This window comes from Hippocampus comes, unplaced genomic scaffold, assembly GCF_001891065.2.
Source record: "Hippocampus comes isolate QL1 unplaced genomic scaffold, H_comes_QL1_v1.1 scaffold91, whole genome shotgun sequence".
NCBI classification, from domain to species: Eukaryota; Metazoa; Chordata; class Actinopteri; order Syngnathiformes; family Syngnathidae; genus Hippocampus; species Hippocampus comes.
In genome coordinates, this window is record NW_017805034.1 from 28,560 (window position 1) to 53,786 (window position 25,227).

General features: G+C 45.4%; 3 protein-coding genes and 2 long non-coding RNA genes across 7 annotated transcripts; 1 reads left to right on the plus strand and 4 right to left on the minus strand.

Moving 5' to 3' along the window:
- Positions 1–3,135: 3,135 nt before the first annotated feature.
- Positions 3,136–9,265, minus strand: LOC109511994 (uncharacterized). 2 transcript variants are annotated; one of them, XR_002167441.1, is made up of 4 exons: positions 9,132–9,265; positions 6,737–6,772; positions 5,334–5,510; positions 3,136–5,256 (listed from the first exon to the last, which is right to left on the minus strand). It is a non-coding gene; the product is annotated as an uncharacterized LOC109511994 (long non-coding RNA). The 2 variants fall into 2 exon arrangements; XR_002167440.1 differs by having other exon boundaries at positions 3,136–5,510.
- A 531-nt stretch (positions 9,266–9,796) lies between these two features.
- Positions 9,797–12,475, minus strand: hoxa1a (homeobox A1a). 2 transcript variants are annotated; one of them, XM_019863535.1, is made up of 3 exons: positions 11,428–12,475; positions 10,471–10,573; positions 10,282–10,391 (listed from the first exon to the last, which is right to left on the minus strand). In XM_019863535.1, exons 1-3 carry the CDS (start codon positions 12,056–12,058, stop codon positions 10,379–10,381), a joined length of 747 nt encoding a protein of 248 aa, XP_019719094.1. In that variant the 5' UTR covers positions 12,059–12,475; the 3' UTR covers positions 10,282–10,378. The 2 variants fall into 2 exon arrangements, with proteins under 2 accessions (XP_019719093.1, XP_019719094.1); XM_019863534.1 differs by having other exon boundaries at positions 9,797–10,573.
- Positions 12,476–15,649: 3,174 nt separating this feature from the next.
- LOC109512054 (homeobox protein Hox-A2a) lies at positions 15,650–17,457 on the minus strand. The gene is made up of 2 exons (XM_019863532.1): positions 17,088–17,457; positions 15,650–16,656 (listed from the first exon to the last, which is right to left on the minus strand). The coding sequence occupies exons 1-2, from the start codon at positions 17,437–17,439 to the stop codon at positions 15,923–15,925; spliced, it is 1,086 nt and encodes a 361-aa protein (XP_019719091.1). The 5' UTR covers positions 17,440–17,457; the 3' UTR covers positions 15,650–15,922.
- A 1,365-nt stretch (positions 17,458–18,822) lies between these two features.
- LOC109512062 (uncharacterized) lies at positions 18,823–20,681 on the plus strand. Its single transcript, XR_002167454.1, has 2 exons — positions 18,823–18,905; positions 19,853–20,681. It is a non-coding gene; the product is annotated as an uncharacterized LOC109512062 (long non-coding RNA).
- On the minus strand, positions 19,991–25,097 carry hoxa3a (homeobox A3a). The gene is made up of 2 exons (XM_019863530.1): positions 23,923–25,097; positions 19,991–21,806 (listed from the first exon to the last, which is right to left on the minus strand). The coding sequence occupies exons 1-2, from the start codon at positions 24,353–24,355 to the stop codon at positions 21,055–21,057; spliced, it is 1,185 nt and encodes a 394-aa protein (XP_019719089.1). The 5' UTR covers positions 24,356–25,097; the 3' UTR covers positions 19,991–21,054.
- Between the last annotated feature and the right edge of the window lie 130 nt (positions 25,098–25,227).

Genomic DNA, 25,227 nt, shown 5'->3' on the forward strand with positions numbered 1-25,227 from the left:
GAAGGAGGCAAGGATGAGCGGATGACAAGGTTGAAGTTGTGTGGTTCGACCGAGAGTAAAGAGAAGTCTGAAGGGAGGGCGGGACGGGTCACAGAGGAGCGACAGCGAGAGGGAGGCAAGGAAGGATGAAAGGTCCAAGCGGGACAGCGTTTTCGGGGAGAAGTCCCACTTGGTCTCGTCAGTCAGCTGTCGTTCGCTGACACCTGAACCTCCGCTGACCCGGTCGTGAGTGCCCCTGCGGTACAGGAGACATCGCGAGAGGGGCTCACCTTTGGCCTTTCAGTCGCCACCACAGCCTATCTCCAAGAGCTTCACCTAACTCCTTCTTCACTCTCTTCCACACTTTCATTCCTTTGCATGTCCAATTCTCCACAAAGCTGCTGAATAGATGGGCTTTAGTGAATCATATGATTAGCCCTTGAACTTTATCATATGGCCATGATGCTAAATTGGAATGCCAATGTATATTTTCTTCTCCGCTGTACATCCATGCATGCTGAAATAATGCTACTTCAGTCTTTCTCTTGAAGAGACTCTATAGGCAGCAACACACAGACACACTCAAGCACGCACGCATGCACACACTTGCATCCCTGGAGAGTGGGGCCTAATCCTGGGTTTACATTGTTAGGACAACAGGGATAATCCTTCTAACAGGGTGTTTATCTAGACAGTACAACCACTGAATCCTCAACACATGTCGTATTGACCCAAAGACAGAGAGCAGGAAAGACTGCGCAAAAGGGACTGGAAAAAGAAAACAAACAAACATGTGTGGGAAGCAATGGAAGGTGACAAGGGGCCGGGGGGGACTGCAGGCGAGCGGAAGCGGATTGAGAGACGAAGATGATAAAGGAAGGGAGATTGCGGGCGGATGAAAGAAGGTCTGCGCTGTCAAGCATGCAGATGAGAGCGTGATGGCATCAATGCAGGACGGGACACAGGCGCTCCCTGCGGACCACTGAGAACACATACGCCAAAGAGCATTTAAGCCTTCATTAGCGATAAAAAACACGGAGCACTGAAGAATGCTAATATGATAATACAACGAGCCACACAGGGACTTGAGAGTCACATCAGGATGAATCTGCTCTCAGTATTCCGTCAGTGCAAACTACATGCGCACTAAAACACACTGGGGGTGTCAAACTCATTTTTGCCGCGGGCCGCTTTGGAGTGATGTCTTCCTTGGGGGGCTGTTCTGACAGTGAAACCACAAAAAAAAAAATGTTTCTGAATATAAAAAGTCAACGCACTCCTGCTCCAATTTTTTTTTAATGATATAAAAAGGGAGACCAGGATCATATCAAAACCTTTTCCAACATTAATGTGTCCCATAACTTGTACAACTCCATTGAAAAAAATACATATTTTCAATAAAACGGAAGTAAAAATAAAGAAATGCAATATTTTGTAAATTGTAAGTGGGGATGTGGCTGAGTTCAGAAATTAACATCCCGTCACATTTAAATCATCCTGAATGAGATCAGGCTCCATGTAGAGGTCATCCTTTCCTCCAGAGAGATGTGAACTTCAGTGGCTAGCTGCCACTTTTGGATCTAATGCTGCATGTCACAATATTGCTGCGTCTGGCGTTAACTTCCTCTTGGAGGAGGCGGCTGAGCCGATGGGGGGTGCGAGGGGGTGGTATAGGAAAGTGGGGGTAATATCGGCAGAAGTTTAGCATGCATGTCAGAGCCTGGGGACGCTCCCTGAGCCAAATGCCAGTCTATAGATCACGGAGGGGACTAAAGATCACATCATCGTCCACCAGGACATTGGTGACACTGGACAGCGGATGTGGGGAGAGAAGGTGGACCGAATGATCCCTGCCAGGACGAGCCATTATAGACAGCCGCTGTCATTACAGGGCAAACATGTGCACAGTCGCGTCGCCCCCACTCCCCCCCACTCCCTTCACCACACACACACACACACACACACACACACACACACACACACACACACACACACACACACACAAGGCGTGATGGCGACATTATAGACAAGCGCTGTCAGAGGAGTCTCTACGGAGCTGAAACAATAACGCCCACTGGGGAGGAAGAGGAGGGGCTGAAGATGAAGGCGACTGGTCCGGCAGCAGGCAGGTGAACACGTGTAAGTGCATGGGAGAGGTCAGCACCCGGTTGAAACGCCATCAACGGGATGCTGCATTTCCCATCATCATATCATTCAGATACTTTTTCTTCTTCTACTTCTCCCTTTAAACAATTTTGAAACTGCAAATTGGGAATTTCTCCATTGGGAGACAAATAAAGGTTTTCTTATCTTATCAAAATCGTGTCAGGTCTGTAAAAGTTCTCCTCTGTTTTATTCGATTTTATTCTGCGCTTAATTCCACTCGACCTGCAATGACCACGCCAGTGCTGTGACGTTACTGTGTCTCACTACCAAGCAGTTGCCAAACCACCATCAGCAAACAGCTAAAGAGCTAAACCGAGCCAACCAGCTACCGGAATAATATTTTATGTAAACCACAGAGATAAAACGGGTTGTATCCATCTTATCATTCGGCCTTTATCAGAGAGCAAGCATACACTGTTCCCAAAGAGCTTAACACTATTTGCAGAAGATGGGGGAAAGAAAAAAAAAAGTGTGCCACGTTTACACTTATCAGTGCTCAATGATCTCATTAATATGTAAATACATGTTTTTTGTTACTTGCAGAATAAGGAAGCTGTTGTTGACACAGATTAAAGGTTTGAAAGACTCCACTTCACATCAATTTGTCTGCATTTGTGCAGATCGCTTCGGTAAGATGCAAATCTAGACTGGTCCTTGCCTGAAGGGGACAAGCAGTCAGTGTATCAGTGCATAGTTTCAGAGTGCTTCTCACACTCCCGCGGTGGGATGCGCTTCAGGGCGTGTCCCAACGACAGGCTTAGAGTTACGAGTGAGCCTCTCACCTGTCACTGAAACATCTCTTTCAATCTCAACACGGCTCGCTTTAGAATACACACCGGCTTGAGCATTGTTGTGTCGCGAGCCGTATCGGATCTCTGATTGTTAGACAAAATATTGGAAACGGCTCGTTTGAGCGTCCATCAAAAGCGATCATGACGATGCAGGCGTACCTAATTATTTGGCAAGATAGTGAGTTGAGGAGAGAAAAAAAAAAAAGTGGGTCAAGTAGCTGAAAATTATACTGACGTCAGGACACTGTTACTTTGGAATAATTTGCCTTCAATCAAACCAAAAGGCAGCCCACCAAATAATCACTGAAGTATTCAGGCAAAAAAATACTCAATGAGTAACTGTACTAAAAAAAAAATAATAATAATAATAATAAAAAAAATAGTATGCTGGTTCTGTATAAAACGAAAGCGTCAAAATCACATTTAACCAACATGAATAGTTCACGAAACAAAATCATATTCGTGGAACGTTTAAATCCAGCAGACCGATGATAAGTGAGCGCCTTTGTCACTTCTTGTAAATGACCGTCAAAGGTCGAGCGATGCCATTTTGTGTCGGTGAGTGCACAAATGGCTGGCAAATCCCTCCCAGGTTGTGTTTCTAGTGCTCGCGTGAGCGCCATTGCTCTTCTTGTACACGGAGCAGACAGGTGGCTCACAGGTGAGCTAAAGCATCCGGACAAACACGCCAAGATCCAAACACTCACCAACATGTAGACATTTCATCTTCTTTTCTGCCCTGGGCCTTGTGCGTTTGGATCTGTGTATGGAGTAAGGCAATGTAGTTTTTTTTTTTTTTCCTCTCATGCGATATGTTAGCAATTATGGGCTCCAGGCTATGTGGCAACACGTGCTACTTCAGCCGTCAGGAGAACAAAGCCCCAGGTCCTCCATATCAAAGTCTTGGCTCAGGCTGCAGAGTGTTATTGACAAGAGCGCTGCTGGCGTTGCAGTTCAGGAGGTAGAGGCCGTGGCTCAGCTGTGTGTGTTTAACAGCCTTGCAGAGTAACCAAAGGCACAAATGTACGGAAGGAAGCAGAACGTCGTAGGTCGCTGCCAAGGGGAAAGATTTGATCCTATTTGATGCGTTGCATAAGATAAATCATTAACGCTCGCGCTCTCTCTCGCAAAAAAAAAATTAAAAAATCACACACATTCAGGCATGCAAGGAGAGACGTCAGATCGTACTGCCCCCTCTTGCTCAAGGGCACGTCAACAGCAGCCAGGTTGCAGAATCGCATTTCTGCCACAACTTGAACCGTGACCCTTTGACTCCAAAGCCTTTTCAGATGAAGCAAGGCACAATCTCTGCCTAACAAAACGGAGACTTTACTCCGAGATTGTTTGTGAGGTTGTCACAGCAACGACAACACCGCCCATCGGTTTGTTTGCAGTGGTTAAACTGCAAGGCCATGCTTGAATGACACGGCAGAGTTGCTGGGGGTGGTGATGGGTGTGTTCAAAACATCAGTCGCATTGGAAGTGACTTTTTTTTTTTTTTTTTTTGGTGGTGTTGTTGGGTTTGATTACAGGTGAAATGTTAAAAATTAATACTATATGGTATAAATATGAAGATAAGGAGAACGCAGCCACTTTTTGTATCTGGTAAAGGGCCCCTATAGTAGCCCTGAGAAAGCATGTGCTTCATTTCTCAGCATTAGCATGTAGCATTTTGCCGGCGAAATGACACGTCATCTCCTCACAATAGGAATCTATGGAGATGGATGGAGGACCGCGCTACTGTTTTCCTATTGTGACCAACAAAGCTTTTCCTCGCAGGGTGTTGGGGGTGGTGGGAGGGGGCACAAGCCTGAGAGAGGAGACAGGATCAACAGCCTGTTTGTCAGGTGTTGTTACTCACATTAGTCACGTAAAAAAACAAAGACACGAAGGAGCGACGGGGCGACACAAAGAGCATCCAGCCTCCACTCGGTGTCACCCGATCCCTTCGATGCGAACGTGGGGCTAGATAAGTGCGTGCGAGGGTTTGGAGGGAGAAGATGGCGCCTCATTGGCTGCCACGCTCGGGTCAAGCCAAGGTCAGGACGTGTGTGATGGATAGAGCTGGAGGCCACAGCCCTTCTACCCATCCTCTTGCCTCTCTAGGCCTCCGACCTGATAATAAAGCGGCCTCCCCTCTTCACATGTCTTTGTGTGGTCATGTCGGGCCAAGCGGGACTGCCTCATGGAGGAGAAGCCAGTTTGGGCAGAAGCGCGGGATGATCTACAAGGTGAGTAGTGGACGAGACAGTCATCCTCTCTCACACCTAACCCTCTGCTCGTTTGCCTCTCGCATACCTTGCCACCGTTTCCTAACAACCTACGTGCATTTGAAGGTCAAAACATTAGCAATCATATGTATATATGGGTGTGTGTCATTCGATGGCGGAGATGTACTTTATGAGGCGTCTGGCAGATGCAGCAGGTCAAGACAAGCCATTGGTCACATGATGTCATCTCCGTCATCACCTTCTCCTCGTCTCTCCCTCCATCATCCTGTCAATGGCTCTATAGGCTGGCCGCCTTTATCGGCGCACGGAGACGCGCGTCTGTCGATGGAGGAATTCATTTTGGCTGCCAATCACAATAGGGGAGTGGTCAATGAGCGTACATGTGCCAATACGTCGACGGGCCTGATGACTGACTTCTGTCTGGTCTATTTTTTTTTTTGTCTGCTGCGACTTGACTGAGGGACTCGCAGTAGAAAGGTTATGTTGTTATGAATTCCTAGTTGGTGTGTATAAGGAATGGTCATGTGGGTGACTGCAGGTGGACGGTAACGCTGAGGTTGGATGTGTGAAGTTGAACATGTAGCATGAATGACTGCAGAGACCTTGACTAGTAATGTCTGATAATGCAAATGGAATGTGCAATAAAATATTTTATTTTACGTTCCATTTGCATCATCAGACGGTGATTGGATTTGTGTCGTTCCAAATTAAGCATGTGGAGCAAAGATGTCAAACAAATTTTTATTCTATCTTTATTCTGCCACGTCATGCTCATTGTTTCCCCTCATGAATGGTATGACCGCGTAAAATTACACAAATCAATGGATATTAAAAATCTACACACCCCTGTTCAAATGACAGGCGACGGTGAAATAATAAAATTTAACCAAGATGAATCATTTTTAAAAATCTGATTTAATGTGGCAAATAATCGGTACAACTCAATTAAAAAAATGATATCTTTTTTCAAGAAGGGAAGTAAAAAAATAACTGCAATAAAGTGGCTGCACAAGTCTGCACACCCTGTTTTCACTAGGGTGGGTCTGTGTTCAGGATGAACCAATCACATTGAAACTCATAGTAATCATTATGTACACTTGCCTCCATTTATTGTGCATCTGACCAACCCCAGATACATTTCAAATGTGCTCGTAGGCCGTTCACAACATTTATGTAACAAGTGGATATAGCAGGACGCTACATGTAAACATGACTTACTGGCTTTGAGAGACCAATTGAGCACAATTTGAGTCTGAATATAAATTGTTGATCAATGTGAACATTACAAGAGACAGCTGCGCATACAGCAGAATCTTCATCATGCAATTTTAAATATACCGCTGGAAAAAAATGGTGTATTGAATTTACTCAATTTTATGTCATCAGGTGGTTGGCAAAACCTTTTTTAATATTTAACTACAACCATTTGTATAGCTTGTCTAACAACTTTACGATTTTGTTGAATAAACAAGAAGAGACCAGTTGAATCGATTCAACCATTGCGGGTTACCACAACCTGAATGATTGAGATGCGACACAGACAAATATGTATATGCGCTTTTTACTTACCTAGCTGGTGGCGTATCGAGTCGCTTGCCCTTGACACTGCAAGGAGCAAAAATATATACATTTTTAGATACTAGATAGGTACTAGATAGACAGAATAAAGAATAAAATATACAATTTCAGTTTGTAATATTCCACGTGAATAAGAAATGAATAACAAAATATATTCTGAGTTTAACAGTATTGTGCTGACAAAGATAATGTTTGACAATATCGGAGAGGTATCAATTTAACGGTTGCATTATTGTGTTCACTGCAGTGGCCTTTGTCTTTGTCAAGGATTTTTTTTCAATCAAGTGGCCAGCGACAAAATGGCAAATAAAGATTCAATGAAAAAAAATCATTAATAATAATAATAATAAGACCCCAAAAGGTTTGTTCATACTTTAAAAGACACAAGAGACATGAATAACAAAATATATTCGGAGTTTAACAGTATTGTGCTGGCAAAGACGATGTTTGACAATATCGGGGAGGTATTAATTTAACAATGTTTGCATTATTGTGTTCACTGCAGTGGCCTTTGTCTTTGTCAAGGCTTTTTTTCAGGTGACATTGTGCAGGTGTACCTAATCAAGTGGCCAGCGACAAAATGGCAAAAAAAAAAATCATAAATAATAATAATAATAATAATAATAATAATACCCCAAAAGGTTTGTTCATACTTTAAAAGACACAAATGGATCGGTTTTCTAAGAACTTTGAGGACCTTTGTAAATAGATGTTTTTGAGGAGAATCATTTTGCGTGATCTACCACAAAAAAAATAAAATAAAACTAATGTCATGGCTGTGAGGCTCATCGAACAAGTCTTTTTATTTTTAAATTGAGTGAAATAAATAATTCAACATTTTTTAAATTCAACTGAATTTAATCCCAGAATAAATCAGAATGTTCACTGCGCACAGAAATCTAATGTGCGTGGTAAATGGTTTTAAAAAATGCATTTTCCGATTTCATATGCTCCCAAATGTCTGCTTGGGTTTCAAACCACATCAATGCTGCCTCTTAAAGACATTTCCATCAAAAACACGGCAAGTCAACCTTTAATCAGTCCTCCGCTAAGGCTTTAATGATTCATCTGTCATCGTCCACGTGTTTATTCGTGGACCCTAATGGGAACCATCGGCCGCATCAGTCATGTTTGTGGAAGTGCAACCAAAAGAATGTTCCTGTCAGACAACTCGCATCCATGTCTGCTGGGGCGTTTTGGTCAAACAGGTCCTCGGAGGTGGACTGTGACTTGTTGTTCAGGTGCTTGTTTGAACAGCGTGGTCTGTTGTTTGGGCTTTAGTGTGTGTGTGTGTGTGTGTGTGTGTGTGTGTGTGTGTGTGTGTGTGTGTGTGTGTGTGTGTGTGTGTGTGCTGTGACAACAAACTCGGGGTGTGACCGTGGGATGACCCGAGGCTTTCTTTTTTTTTTTGGGTGGGGGTCAGCTGGTTTTCCAATTCACTCACTAAGGCTCCACGGGGCCTCGGAGAGAGCTCAAAGAGGCCTAAAATTTCATCCAAGTACTTTCTGAGGGAATGGTTCAGATTTTTAAGCACTAAGGGTATCGTAAATTTTTTTTTCAACGTGTCTTTAATGCTATTTCAAATACCTCGTGGCCTTTGTTTATTTGTAAAACTTTGTTGATGTATATATACAGTGATTTTTTTTAAATAAACCTCTCAATCTGATCAATTTCATTGTTTGACATCCTTCAAAGAAGGATGTTACGCGATAGAGCTAAAGTGTACATATAAACGACGCAGCTGCGATAAAGTTGAGTCACTCGGTTTTTCATATATTTAAATAAAGAAATGAAGTACATATTTCGAACTGTGTTTTGACTTGCAAAAAGCGTGGCGGAATTACATAAATGAGGTCACTAATTCTTTCGGTGCTAAAACAAACAAACTAATCGACGAAACACTTTAGATTAATCCTGTAAGTAGAAACATACGCTTAAAAAAATACAGATAGAACGTAAGACGTTACGTTTTCAAATTTCTTATTTTAAAAAGTATTTCCAGATAAATATGAATGTAAATATAAAACGAACAACTTTGTCATATTATCATCCCTGGAAACTCGTGGCTCGGTTTTGTTGCAGTCGTTCCGTTAAATTAAAAAAAAAAAAAACATTCTTTAAGCTGCATCAACTTGTCATGATTTGTTCAAATCGTGATTCGAATCAAATAAGGCTATATAATAACGTTCACGGCAACACGGCGGTGGTGGTTTCAAGAGAATACATTGTTTTTTCGCAGCATTTCGTTTTCACAAACAATCACACACACACACGTGCATGTGAAAACAATTACCACGCGAAGACGACACCGACGTTCAATAAAACTCGTAATGCAATGTTTTAAAACCGCTTTTAAATGATAACAATGAAACGCAGCAGAACTTACAGCCTTGCGTATTTTTTGCTGCAGTCCCAGCAGGTCTCCACAGCTCCAAGAAAGCAGATCCTGCAGGTGCAAAGATCCAGGTTCAGGTGAACGGCGCTCATTAATCACGCTTCCTTTGGGCGTTTTTTTTTTTTTTTGCCCTTTTAAGGGCGGAAGGACTCGCATGCTGCACGCCAGGAATTAAAACAATTAGGGGAAAAACAGGGCACTGATAAATGCCATGTGAGAAAAGTAAGAAAGAAAGACACTAAATATTATACCAGAAGACGACATATTACTTTTCATACATGAAATCGGAGTTAAACAAAATGACGTGAGCACTTCTGTAACTTTTCACCCTTCCTGTCGTCCCTATTGGCGCGGATGATGACACCACCACGCAAGTTTGGGCGCTGAGGAGCAAACGCTGACAGGGCCGGTGGGGCTGCATCCTTGTCGATATCCTAACCTCCATGTTTGGATCGATACTCTTTATTTTTCCATCAGCCACCATTGCTCCAATCAGGTTGTCGTCGCAAATGACAGCAAAATCATGTTATTACCTCTCGCGAGACCGCGTACGGCTGCGTGCATTCACTTGCGTGCATCCCGGCGTAAACCTTTTTTTAAAAAATGACGTAATACGTTCAGCAACAAATAACACCACGTGAAATTTAAGAGGTAATCTCACTTTAATAATCCGTATGATTGACCCGTAAACGTTTGAGGTATGTGCTTGGTTAAGATACAAATAGAAGCCAGCAACACGTGACAGGCAAAACTGATAAAACTCAGCATCCCGATAACACGTGAACGCACCATGCGGCTCTTACACAAGACATTCACATAATAGGCGCAGAGATGTGGATTACGATGATTGTTGTGACTTTGGCACATTTGCGGTAAGGTCCAAAGAAGTAAATACTGCACAATTTCTGGATAATTACGTGGACGCACAATAGAAAAGACATCGACATCCCACGGTTCGCTTTGCCTGCATGTCCAAAAAGTGCACGAGTTCCTCCAACATGTCCATTTGGTAACGCAGGAGTTTGGCTGCTTTGGGAAGGAGGTGAGTGGCTCTTAATTGGAGCAGTAAGGGTCCGCCCCAGTGGAGGACACTGTGGAGGAAGGAGGGGAGGGGGTCGAAGGAGCCGAAACCGATTTATCCGATGCCGCGTCGTCCATTTTCTTTTGAAGGCGCTCGCCGGGGTCAGAGGGCACGGCCTTGACCGGGAGGAGCCCTTCTTTCTCCCGCTTCTTCTGCTTCATCCTACGGTTCTGGAACCAGATTTTTACTTGAGTCTCATTCAGCTGCAGCGTGGCTGCGATCTCCACTCGCCGTGCTCGGGTCAGGTACTTGTTAAAGTGGAACTCCTTCTCCAGCTCAGTCAGCTGCTTGGTGGTGAAGTTGGTCCGCACCGTGTTGGGCTGACTTCCGTAGCCGTACTCACCTGACCTCCCTTAAAAGAAAAAAAACAAAACAAAAACAAGACATGAATAATAGTGTTGAATATGAGTTCACACTGACACTGCATCATACTGTAAAATTCTCTTGTGAATCAATATCTCTCTATTTAGGGTTCACATGCCACCACCAAAATATTGGAAACACCACAGAATGATGCAGCGCAAATAATCCGATAATAAACGTGAGCTCAGTTTTGCAGTTTCATTAGATTTTGTACAAGGGTGTAGCTAATGGTTTTTCCTCATACTTGAGACTGAAAGCAACGCCAAGTTTTGTGACATGATTTTTTTTTTCAAGATTCCTTTTTAAATGACATGATTCTCTCCTGTGCAATGAAATGTTTCTTTTGCATGAATGTCAACAACGTTAGAATTGCCAGCGATAAACTTTAGGTAAATGGGTTTAAGCTGAGTTACTCTATATTGGCAATCACAGCAAGAATTTCATTTCGCAGTGTACTCTTCATATGATGACAACACTTATGAGGCTTTAAGAATCATGTTACGCTGCTCAACTCAGTCTGACACATGCCACGTGAGGACATCATTGCTACACTTGCACAATGTCACGAAACTGCAAAAAAAATCCAGCAGGTTTTTTAATTGACATTTATAGATTCATAAGATATACAGTAAAAAAAAAGAACTAAATAAAGGTTCTGCTGTTCTCTTTGGCTTGCACATATAAGAGAACCGCTTTTGGTATTGAGCACCCATTCCGAAACGACCGTTATCCAGCACTCCATGTTGCTATTTTGAATATCACGTTTCTAAAGAACCTCAGTTGTGCACGTCGATAGGTAAGCAAATGCAGCCGCTTAAGTGTGTGCCGGGACACGAGACCCACCTATTTTGGGGGGATTCCTCTTGACTTTCATCCAATCGAAGGTCTGAGCATTGGAGGCTCCCTCCGACAGAGGGGAGCAGCATCCCTCCAGGTGAGCCGCATGTAGAGGGGACAGAGGGTTTGAGCACCCTGGGAACGGGGTGGCTTGCTCGTGCCCCCCTCCGTATGCCGGGTGGGCATACTGCAATTGACCCAAAGGGGCTGCACTGTAACCCTGGCGATGCTGCGCCACCACTGACGTAGAAAGGTTACTCGAGTACACGAGCGGGCCGCACTGTGGGAACGCCGCGGTGGAATCTACTTCCTGGTTGAGCGCGTAATGGTTGTAGGACGCGCAGAAACTTTGCGCGCCGTAGCCGGAGCCGCAGGGCGGGTAAGCGAGCCCCAGATTCCCCGCGGGGGGCTGGTACGAGCCCGGCTGCTGGTGCTGGTGCTGGTGGTGGTGGTGGTGGTGGTGGGAGGTGTCGTCCGGGGAAGCCCTGCTAGCCATGAAGTGTTCATCCGCGCCGCAATTGTTCACTGTCACGGAGCACGACTGGAAAGTTGTAATCCCGTGATCCGGGTGGAACGCTCTCACGGAACACGACCCACCCTCACCGCTCATGACCGAATAATCTAAGAAAGTGCTCATTGTGGCATATTGGAGCCAGGGAGCGCCCGGAGCACCTCTGATCTCTCCTCTCTTACCCCGAGTGACCGTGCCAACATTTACCTATACTCTGATAACAGGAGAAGGGTGAGGAGGGAGGTTTGGGGGTTAAAGGAGGGCGCTGACCGACATCAATGAACGGGAGTGGTCACGTGGGTCCGGGTCAGCCAGTGAGACACTTGAGCTGATCCTCTCAGCCGCTGACAGATTGCCGTTTGAGTGGCTATTTAAATTCCAGCCGCTCGTCGATCAAGGTGACGCGCCAGGCACTCGCGCAGTGGCCGAGCAAACAATAAAGCTGGGCGGCAGACGTTGGCGGACGGCGGTTCGGGTCGCACGCACGGGACGGTCGGGGATGCTCTGTGGAACCCAAGGCGGATGCGTGAACTCTGACCTCAGGTACAAGCGTCTTTTTTTAGGGGAGCCAATCGTGCGTGTTGTCATTAAATTGTGTCATTCTAATGGGGAGGGGGGGACTATTTTTTTCTCAGGATGGATGAATGTCTCAATGTGTGTCACTGCCAGAGGCTATCAGTGTCCCATTCCGATGCCAAATGTTTCACGCTTTAACACTGCGAGGGATTTACTCAGCAAATATTGTCACAGCGGGGCAGAGAGGGCAAATGTTTCACTCCATTGACACCCAAAAGAAGCCAGCGCAAGATAATAGCCATGTTACTATGACTTTGTTTCCTCATTAGGGTCACATTTATCTGCCTATCAGAGTTGCTGGGAGGTGAAAGAAACTGCAAGATGTACTAATAGAATGTGCTATTAATTCAGTTGGCTCTCAGGGTCAACTCTGACTTAACTTACACGGCGTATGTATTCATTATGCCGTGATCAAATGATGTGATAATGCCTGGCCAGCGGTGGTGCACGCGCATAGCCCCTGGGTTGATTACCCTGTTAGAAAGTTCATCAAATAAAGCTGCTGGGGAAATAAATTAATGGTCGTGAAGATTCTGCGGTGGGAAGAGAGAGTGGGAGTTGAGTGGGAGTGGGAGCAGACCGCAGGGCAACCTCTTGACTGAGGAGGAAGGAGGGGGGAAAAAATAAAAAAAGAAGAGAAGGAAACGAAGGGGGAGGGTGCATGATGCGTCATTGGGGAGGATGAGCGCCCTTAGTGGTCGGAATATGACACTGCACCTAAAATTTAAAGGGAATCGTTTTAAACGTGAATTGCAACATCGAACACAAATCGCCACATATATGAAGACATGTAATAAAATGGAAGTTGGTTTCAATTAATAAATTATCTATCTCAACTGTGTTGATCTGATTAGTATACAAGTTGCCAAAACATCCAGTACAGGTGCACTTACCCAGCCTGTTTTAGACGTCTCCCGCCTCCAGCACACCTGATTCAATTGATCTGGATCGTTATCAAGCTTCTGCAGAACTTGCTGATCAGCCGCTCATTTGAATCAGGTGTTTTGGAGGAGGCAGACCCCCAAAACAGGTTGAAGAGGTGCTCTTGAGGACCGGGCTTCGACACCCCTGTTCTAAACTATATTTATAAATTATTGTCTCAGGCCCCCCTATGCATCAGTCAAGCCCCCTTCAATCCCGAGAGAGAAAAAAAATCTTGGATATATATGCGTATACGTACATATGCGTATACATGTGTATACCTATATACATCTGTATACAAGGACATACACACACATACATAGTGATCAGGCGATTTCTATGGAAAAGTACAGGATTGGCATATACTGAGCAATGCCTTTCATTGCCGATCACAAAAACCGATCACCCACAGCTCATACTTTGCAGCCTGCAGCCAACTACAGACGAACCTGATGTGTGCTGTGTAGCATCCCCTCCCCCGTTCCTCAACAGTGCACGTTACATCAAACCAGTAGCTGAATGTTTGTGCATTTTCTGCACGGCCAATTTGAAATGATGTGCTATTTTTTTTTATAAAATAAGATGAAGGACATTTGGATAGGTTCAAATAACTGTCACGTTAATTGATTCTTATCATTATTGTTACTGAGCATCTCTAAAATAGAAAATTGTGCACGTGATCCATATCAAAATCAGTATCGGCCGATATCATTCATGGAGGATCGATATTGGAATCCGTAGCATAAAACCCTGATAAAAACACGCCTGGTATACATACAGTATGTGCTGTCTACATATGGATGTAAATATAGATGTCTACACACATATGTATACAGTACATATATCATATTGTATACGCGTGTGTTTTTTTTCAAGAGGACATAAAATGCATGATGCAAACTTGTAAGCAAACCTAAGTAGCAGTCAATACTCTTTCATTCCCTTCCCCCTCCCACCTCCCTTCTGACATCCCATCTGCAGCAGAGAGCATGCGTGGGCGCGCAGAATGCTGCATGTCAGTGGAGCCAGCCAACAGCAGGCCACGCAGTTCTCTGTGCTCTTTGTGTGAGCACATGTGTGCACAGAAAAGACGCGTTGTCTCGGAATGATTTGGTTATGGACACCAATACTGCAGGGTTCCCCCACCACTCAGTTTTTTTCTCCTCACTCTACATCTGTTTTAAAAACACAAAGAGACCACATACGTATATACACTCACTCGGTTGATTTTTTTTTTTTTTTTTGGGGGGGGGGGGTACAGATGAGCTGCTTTTGGTTCGTGTATTATTCAATCGATCGGTGCAACTGGTGGTTGTTGATTTGACACACAAAGTTACATCCCGATATTGAACCAAAGTGGGCTATTAAACGATTCCCATAAGTCAACTCAAGTGCAAAGCCAGAGAGCAAAGCTATTCATAATCATCATATCGAATCTCAATATTTCACTATGACGGCTCCAGCAAATGATCCTGGAAAATCATTGTGACAATAAGAAAATAATGCCAATGACACATACATGTTTGGGCAAAAAAAAAAAAAAGAAAATATTATACTCGTGGTCTGTTTTGAATTTGAGCTCCACACGGGAAGTGCGCAGCCTGCACAGACATGCAACTCAAGCAAGCCGCTGCAGGAGAGCCAGCCTGTTTAAACAGGCCATAAAAATGAATCATTACCCAACGCGTGGAGGGACTCGGCCCCCTTTAAGCTAAGGAAACCCGTACGAAAATGTAAGTGGTCTTGTATTTGTGACACAATTGGACTCCTTAATGTTCGTCCCATTCACGCCACGGTGATTTATGAGGTCCTGGAAGCAAACATGGCTCGGCTTTTTGCGTGCATCATGCACCGTGTCAAGAGCTTGGCCGTGCAAAATCCAAACGTATTGCTTCATTAAATTTATAATAAACGTATTGCTTCATTTTTAACGTTTTTGAATGTTTTATATATATATATATATATATACACACACACACACACACACACACACACACACACACACACACATCTATTTGTAAATGGAATTGTATTTCTCCAAATTTTAACTCGCGTGTGCGTCACACATCAGCCCCAGATATCTTATTTATATTCATTGCCAACCTGTTGTTCCAATTTGCATACCCTCCACTATTTTATTATCCCGCTCGTTTTCGACTATAAATTAATACAACGTCAATCATCGCAGCGCAAGTAGAATAAGACTCAAAACACGAAACGAAAGATTGTAGCAAGTTAATTGTATTCTAACAAAAATAGTCAAGACATTGGAAGCTATACAAAAATAAAAATGACCACGCTCCATCCAGCCCGGATATTGTAGAATTTCCACACACACCCATAATAATTTTCACCCACCCCCACCCCCCCAAAAAAATCGTAATGATAGTTACTGTCCTCTTATCCTCTTACCGTGCCACAAAATGTGTGCTGAATATACACCGACGTGAGTTAAGCCCGAAAAGAACAAGAACCAGTCGTGATTGATTTGCGTTAATAGTTGAGATTCTGCAGGTCGATTGTAGTCAGAGATTCCGAGAAAAAATAGAAAGTATCTGCAGAAATGTCCACGGGACTGTCCAGGGATTCCGACAAGCTCGGCGAGGCAGCGTCGGAGAGCTGCAGGCAGGAATCCGACGAGAAAGCTTGAAAATCGTGTATAGAAACCTCGAGGGTTGGGGGACTGTCGCCATTGTCCGGCACGGATGCCGAGCCGGGGCCCATTGTTGACACGCAGCCCGGAACAGTGGGTGACGGGTTGGGAAAATGTTTCAGATTTTTCTCATTGCTGTTCAGCGGCGCAGCAGCAAAGCTCACGGAGCTGCTATTGTGGACTTGCTGCGTGGTTTCCAAATTGTTGTTGTGAAAGGAGAAAGTGTCTCTCTCCAGCAGGGCCCCGCTTTGCTCGTACGGGGGCCCCTCGTCGTCATCGTCGCTGTGCATTCCGTCCTCCCCGCCGCCTCCGGGACCCTTGCCCGCCTCGCCGTTGTGGTTCTCCTTGCTCTGCGTCTGACGCTTGTGCTTCATGCGTCGGTTTTGGAACCACACTTTGACCTGCCGCTCGGTCAGGTCGAGCAGGGCCGCGATTTCCACCCTCCTGGGTCGGCACAGATACTTGTTGAAGTGGAATTCCTTCTCCAGCTCCAGCAGCTGAGTGTTGGTGTAGGCCGTCCTGAGCCGGCGGGACCCGCCGCTTATCCCTCCGCCTTCCGCGACCTCAGGCGAGCCTGGAACACCGGGACGGAACCGTTACATGAGGCGGGCTTGCGTGCATGAGAATGGCTTGAACAAAACCAATACACCCGAAGATATTTGCTAAAAAAAAAAAAAAAAAAACGTGACTCGTCCGTTTTTATCTCGTCCAAGTGGGGAGGCAAACACACACACACACACACACACAAAAAAAGCTCCACACAGGGAGCGAGAGACTAATGAATTCTGCAACTGCCCTCCACGGCAACGGAACTCCATCACTCTTCATTACTGTCACACATCAAAAGTGTGACTGGGGGAATAAATCAGACTATATCAGCAAACTTTCACCAAACTTTTGTTGCGCTTCCCTCCGAATCGCTTAAATGCTCATATCGCATTTTAAGCAAGCTGCAAAAAAAACAAAACAAAAAAAATCCCGACAACAGTAATAAAAATGACCCACCTTTTGGGGAGAAGCACACGGGCCCATTAGTGGATAAAGTGGTAGCGGTGGACGTGGGCAGGTGGTTCCGCTTGGAGGCTTTCTTCTCCCGCATCCACGGGTACTCCGGGGGCAGAGAGGCGGTGGGCAGCGGGCTGCATCCGTCGGGGCTGTGTCTCGGGCGGCCGTGGCGCGGATGGCTGCCCGGATTGAGGCTGGGGATGGTCTGCTCGAAGGGAGGAGGAATCAGTGTCGAGCTCTTGATTGATGAACTTTGAAATGAATCAGCGACAGGGGGGAAAGATGTCAGGCACTCAGCAAGCGACGGCTGACTATTGATAAATCCGCTCTCTCGCTCGAATTCGTAATTCATCTCCTCTCCCTGCGAGCCCAGGAAAGTTTGCACGCGTTAGTGTCGACAAACTCAATGGCCAAACGCAGACGAAAATCATTCAAAAATGTCCTGTGATGGCTTCCTCTTCCTATTTCTGTGATTACGGCCGTGTGGGGACCGAGCGACTAGCAAACTATTGAATTCATGGAGACAAGGTTGAAATTGGACCGAGTTGCCTGTCACATGATTACCTCTGCCCAATGACAATTTGGGCTTTAATCAAAAGAAGCCCCTGACTGCCTGATTGATCCAAAAAGTCTTCTGCTGCTGCCGCTCAGCTGTGCCACGTTTATTTACATCTTAATCCTCCCGACTGCGCACCACTAAGAGAAAAGACCCCCACCCGGGGGAAAAAAAGAAAAGTGTGTTTTTAAGAATGGCCGACTCACTATTACAGGGAAGGACCGCAAGCTTAGGGCGCGCGGATTCGTGCACTCCTCTTTCTCGTATTGTTTGAGGATGTCAGGCGAGAACGCCCCCCAACACACGCGCCCACGCGCGCACGCACGCACACACAACATACCCTAAAAGTGCTATTAAGACTTTTTCATTGAATCCTGCATGGCTCTCATCTTTTTTTCCTATACACTACACATAAAATATACGAGGATGAGCAGCACTTAAAAAAAAAGAGCACATATTCAATTATTCGTGACACTTTGAGGCCATTAACGCACCATGACAGCAGTTTGACGTACATCTCATAAATGTGTGCACTCATATTTGGACACAAAAATCACATATTAACCTGCAATATGCTACTTGTTTACGCACACGAGGTTGAACGCTGCGAAGGCTCCAATCGCAGCGAATCTGCTTTCCTGTTTGTCCCATTAGCCCTTTTAAACGCCTTCCAACACAATAAAGGCGTCTACGGTGAGCTTTCAAGCTAAGCAATGACCATAATGGTTGTCATAAACATTAAAAACGAATAATTTGAAGCGTTATTACGGAACGTCGCCCCCCGCCCCCCATCCCCCCTGCTGCGACTCTGCTATATTGTCCTTCCAAAGTCATCTGTGAACGTCACATTTATGGGAATGTTTCACCCCCTTTAAACACACCGTGGTATATTTCCATCGAAAGAAAAAAAAATATGACTTGGTGAGGAAGAGGGAGGATGAAGTGGTATAGGTCTCTCTCAGTTTGTTGCTTATATACCAAACAAAGAGTGCTGGAAAGCTGCACGCGATCAATCTTACTCGCCAAAAGGTCTGACAGCTCGGTGCCCTCACAACACATTTAAGGCTTCTAACTCTCCCCCGGATCAAATGCAGGCAGGAAGCGACGAGAAACACTGGTCACTCAGATTAGAACCATTTTCTGCTCCTTCCAGCTCGAGCTGTGAGCTGTCGCTGGAGGGATGGTTTCAAAGATAAATAGGAATCGTACAAGGCGGGCGCGTATATTTCCGTGCAGGGGGAGGCAGTGAACACAACGCGCGGGTGAGTATCGAAAACGTTTCCACCTGGATTTGATGCAGCTTCTCTCGTACGGGAACGCGATTTACACACTTCGATGGGGATATTTTTGCAGATATCGAAGCGGTTTAGTGTGGTAAGGGTTGCCATGGGGAATTTTGGAATTACGCACAGGCTTTGTGTAAAAGGAAAGGAGTGGGTGGAGGATTTTTTTTTTGGGGGGGGGGGGTGAGCCTACACACATTGCAAGAGTGATTTAACAACTTTCCCACGGATGTAAATATATTGCAAACAAAAAAACGACTGATTGTATTGGTTTAAATGCAGCCGTGGTGGCACATATGGGTCAGATCAGCGCCTTGTGCGAATGCATGTGGATGCACGAGTCCAGCTTTGACACACCATGGTTCAATTGTTCCGGGTTTCCCTGCTAACCATATGTCATGGATACTAATGCCCCGTTATATCACTCACATCCAGATTGGAAATGACTTTTTTTTGGGGGGGGGGGGTACATTATTAAGTAAAAAAAAATACATTTGCACATGAAGAAAAAATATTGTTTTGTTTAGAGCATCGTGAGAATGCAGTACATGTTGGAACGAAAAAAAAACATGCTTATATTTTGTACTTGGGAACGAACTTTTTAGAGAGAACATTCAAGATTATATTTGTTTTGTTTTATTGTTTTTTTTTCCCCCGAATCATATTCGTTTTAGTGCACTTTAAAAATGTTTCGACGTTGAAAACCAATTCCAAGGATAATTAAAATTTCTTCAGCCATCATCCTTAACGATGCATTTAAGGATATTTGGACTTTTACGTGCATTTTGCTGCATAATGAGACAAACAGGCCGGTAAGAATTCACTTGGAGCTCGTATCCTCTCTGGCCACATTTGACCGAATCGAAACACATTCAGGGACATTAGTTTTCAAACGATTTCTCATTTAAATTGTTGTCTGCTTCCAGGGGCCGCTGAAAAGTCCGGCGCTTGACATTTTTATTATTATGGATGTGCCCACGCAGATGAAATGAGAGGAGGGAAGAAGGCCACCCGAGAGTTTTCTTCACGTCTCATCAGGAAGAGAGAGAAATAAATTATGCAACTTTTTGCTTGCATGTAACCACCAGTTCCAGATATCTTGCTGAAGGATGTTAATGGCAGATTTTTTTTTTTATACAAGAATAATTTATGACAAGTTTATTTGTGCGTTGAGTTTTTTTTACGCACTACTTTCCAAGGCGAATGCAGGTAACCTAATGATTACTTCAGTCTCGTTTTTCAATCAAAAATAAATGATGTGCATTCTGATAGTTTGTCTGAATTAAAAGAGATATGCTTTGGTTGTATTTCAATTGTTTTATTTACTTCTTCGAACTGGAGCAGCATGGAATGTATGAAAGGGTTTGTCGTGTGTTTGAATATTTTTCAATAAAGAAACGACGAAAGTGTATCCTCATTTCCACCCTTATTGTGTCGACCGATTGATTTTATATTCCGTAAGAAAATTAAAATAAAAACGAATTGTTTAATCGAAGAAGAAGGGTGGAAATGGAGCTTGCGTGGTTAGGACGTGGGCTGAAAATGGGGAGGGGGGGGGGTCTTGAACCCACTGAGCTTCTCGCAAGGGTGTCAAATAATAACAGGACTACTTTTAACACTAAACAAAAAATAAATAACATCAGAAAGTCCAAATAGAACAAAACGAGCAAAAGGGTTGCAGCCGATTAGCTCGTGACCCTTAATTTGACAAATGCATTTCTTTCACGTATGCCCTGGATCCTTTCACAAGTGCAACAAAATGCATTAAAAAACTTCAAATGCGGATAAATAAGTTCACATAAAAAACGAATAACATGTTTTCATAATACCCTGTTTGAAATTGAAAAAAAAAAACACTTAAAATAGATTAAATAGGCCTTGGCTCGCTCGACATCCTCCTCGAGACCTCAGAAATGTCTTTCAAAAAAAAAAATATCGACATTTATCCTATACGCTACTTCACACATCATCGAACTAAAAGAAACCGAAAGGGGAAAAAAACAAAACGAGAGCGCGAGAAAGAGAGAATGTCGGCGCTGTGTGGAGGCACACAAACAAAAGATGGTGATGCGGTCCCGAGGTGGCTACAAGACAATGGGCGGAGTGATACGGACTGCGCCGTGCACCGCTACAGATGAGTCAGCTTGGGCGCCTCCTGGATTCTTCCCTGAGAGTATTGCGGTGTAAGGTCTGTGTACGTGGGCGTTGGATCACACACGCCGTGATGCTGACTGTTGCCCATCGTGATTGCTCCGTTGTAGTCCATGTTGGAGGACGGCGGGTGCGGGAGGTGCGTCAGGCCGAAAACGGAAGCCCCGGAGTTGGCCATGGGTTCCACGTAACCTCCGCCGACATAAACGGGGCTGCCTTGCATGTGCGTGCCGTAGTTGCCCCCCTGCAGGGGGTGCGCGTCATACTCGGGCGTGGCCGAGTCGGGATACCTTTTGTGGGAGCTGTTCAAACCAGCGGGAGGGTATGACGTAGGCATGCCGTACGCGTTCGGGTGATTCTTACTGTAAGACGTCGGCGACTGGGACTCATAAGGAACACTGTTTACGAGAGAATGCATAGAGCTGAGGTATCCTCCACCGGAAGGGGGGCCCACTGGACTCCGAGGGGACTGCCCCCCAGGGGAAGGCATCATCCCCACGCCCTTCTGATCCTTCTTGTATTTCATCCTGCGGTTCTGGAACCAGATTTTGATCTGTCTCTCTGTCAGGTTGAGCAAGTTGGCCATCTCCACCCTGCGAGGCCTGCAAAGGTAGCGGTTGAAGTGGAACTCCTTCTCCAGCTCCACGAGCTGGGCGCTGGTGTAAGCCGTCCTGGCCCTCTTGGAGGCGGCCGACCCAGGAGGACTCTTGTCTCCCGGGCAACTCTCCGCTGTGAGGGGATGGAGGAGGAGGAGGAGGGTGTCAATCAGTAATCCATTACAGGCAGGACAGTGAGAGTGAAAGCAGAACACAGCTGATAAGAAAACTACAGGAGTGTTTGCTTACTGGTTAAATACACTCACAGGCCACAACATTGGGTACACATGGACGCTATGATATCAGCATTTTTTTCCCCATTCACAACACTCTTAAAACTGCGAGGTCAAAAAATGAACCAATTGTGGACCGACCCACGACTTGGGTTGTTGGCATTTTTTGGACCAAAATTGGGTTATTTTCCGCCCAGCACTTTTAAAGGTGAAATATACAAATGCAAAGTTTTGATTGACACGCTGTCAGAGAAGTATTTTAAAAACTACATTATTGTTGAATTTTGGAGTGCACTATCAAAACATATATATATATATATATATATAAAACAAACTGGCAACATTTCAGACTGATAAGTTTGACGAGAGGTATTGGGGAGGCCACTGTGAATTTCTAATCTCTTTGGCAACACAATGAAGGCAGAGTGCCATGGTAGGCCACGTTGTGGTTTCTCTCAGGCGGCCGTGATGACTGTAAAAATCCCATCAATGTCTAATCACCTCATCAGATATACTTTTAGACTTGCACAATGCCGCCTGCATTGATTGTTACGGAATTTGACAATTTGAATTTGAAATCAGAAGGCGTGGAAAACATGGGCAACCATCTAATGCTTGTACAATCTGTTTTCAGCTCAAACAAAAACAATGAATATGTTTCATCAGAAACATGATGAAAAATATATGCCTTTTGCACTTCAAAAATGCTGATTTGTGACCTCATAGTGTACAGTGTGAGGTTAAAGTTGCCTGTGTTTCTCTCTCTGCCTGATATGATCACAAAGATGTATGTCTGACCTCGCCCCGGCCCACGTAAAATGATTTGGTGAGCTGGAGCTGACCCCCGAGCCTCAGGCTCAACTCCCGTGACTCGGGGTCTTTTACAACATGAGATGGGACAAATACGAAAGGAATATGTCTCATTACGGTCTAATGCAGTTTTACACGTCACCCGCAACCACAATAACGAACACCTGCCTGTCAATGGCAATCAGAACATGTAAAGGCAGACTGGAGTAGGTGTAACTTCTCGTCAGGTCCCCGCATGTGATGAAAGTGTGCGCCTCACTCATACACACTGAAAAGCCTCGTGTAGAACCATGAAACTACAACTCAAGGAAAGTAGGCCAGTGTCTTGTCTATGGAGTCGCCCCCCCCCACCCCCACTCCAGCCACATCGTCACACAGTAGCACATGCCTCAAGCACATTTCTCATTGTGTGCGCAACTTCACAGATAAGCCTGCCCCTTCTTGCAGTCTCGACTTCAGCAAAGCAAGGCACACTTGGAGTTTTTGTGGCAGGTGGCCAACAGCACATAGTAAATTTTACTACCTGTCGAGCCAAACATGGAGCACAGGGACTGTAAGGATGACATAACTTCCACCGAGGAACTACTAGCTCGTAAATTTATGGTGGTGGTGGTGGTGGTGGTGGGGGGAACAGAATTAAACATGACACCAAACTATAATAATATGCCGCTCTTGTAAAGGAAAAGGGCTGAGTGATCGAGTTCGGAGTCACGTGGCTTCCTAAGGTTTAGCCGCTGAGACAACTGGCCCATGTTAGTGTGTTTGTTGACTCGGTGGGGACGCTATGTGATCAGTGCGGTGTGTATGTTTACAGTAGGCAGAGGTCATCTGCAGGCCAAGGGGGCAGCAGGCAAACGGTGGGATCTCTCTCGTCCCAAAGCATGGCCTTATTTAGTCTGCCCCGCTGAGGTGGGGGTGCGTGGCCCTTTCCATCCCACATATGTCCTTTCCAGAGTGAATTTGGACGCCGTTAACAGAACTACTCAGAGGTGTTGATTATTCCCCTCCGTGCTTCCTGAAGTCGCATGTAAAAATTCCCTCTATGTGACACATAAAGCACGGGGAAGAAGTGGGAACATTCCCTTCCACTTGCTGTGGCCTTCACAGTGGGAGTATTATATTAGCGTGTTTCGACCTCCCCCTCAGCCCCTCCTCCTCTTTCCCCCCCTAGCATGAATTTCATGGTGCAGGTTGCGTGTGTTGTACCTGAACTGGCGCTATTTGCGGGTTTCTGCTTGGTGTTCTGGCGGGATTCCTTCATCCAGGGGAAGATCTGCTTGCCGCGGGCGCCCGAAGACGGCGAGCCGCTCTTGGCGCTCGGTTGCCCGCTGCCGTTGTTGGCGTTCTGGCCGCTATCGGAGGGGGAGCGGGAGGGAGGTGGGCTGCCCTCGGGATGACGCGCCCTGGACGGCGCCGCCGTGCCGTCGCAGCTCTCCGCCTGCATCTCCAGCGGCTTGTGCAGAGGAGCCACCGAGCCGTCAGGAGACTGCAGGGAGCAGGCGGGTCGATTGTAGTCACTTTCCACATGAGAGGCGCGGGGATATTGGACCTGATTGGCATCATAACTGAAGCCATTTGCGCTTTGATACGGGTAGCCACTGTAAATTGCCGAGCTGTCGTAGTAGGTTGCCTTTTGCATCTCGCCGTTTCCCAATATTTATTTCACAAAGTGACAGGGTCTTGACACCCTTGTAGAAGAACATTGGCACCCCGTGGTCACGTGACGCCTCTCCGCCAATGGCCTCCTCGGGTGAACCTGGGGTTACAACAAGCACTGTGAGGAGACGAAATGGTGGCGATCCATCTTACTTTTCAATGCAGGCCTGACACTGCGCGCCATAGGCGAGATAGGGAGCGCCGCTTGTGCGCGCTATTACCGTTTACCTTCTGCCTTGCACCGGCCAACCTTCTATTGCCATCTGTGCTAAAAACAACGTGCACGCAAAAACAGCTCACATTGCCAAATCAATTGCGGGACCTAACGAGAAAGGGAAAGTCGTTTGAAGACGCTGCTCTCATTAGCAACGCAATGGAATCACATTCTGAATGTCCGTGAGAGGTTAAATAAAATGACATTTGGAATTGTTGACTTCAAGCCATTTTTGTTGTTGTTGATGTTGTCTGTGACGTTTCGCAGCCACTTGCCTGCGAGGCGTAAACGAGCACATCCCCTTCTGTGTCTTTTTTCAAGATAAAAGCTGCGGAAAACCTGAAAAACCGGGTTGGACATTCGTGCATCTTCGGGATCAAAATGTGAACTTTCGCTGTGCTGACCCATAATAATGGCGCCTGATGGTGTCGGCGACGCGGCTGACCGTCCTGCTGGCACGCGAGGGTTACCGGACCCAGCTCGGAGCAACCGGCCAGAATCAGGCCTAACGAGAAACGCCACTGAGGTACCCTAAACATTATTGATTTAATTTAAATAACAATTTGGGGAAAATATTATAATCATCAAACTTAACAAACAAATCGAATCAGTAAATAAAAAGTACAAATCAACTATTGCAC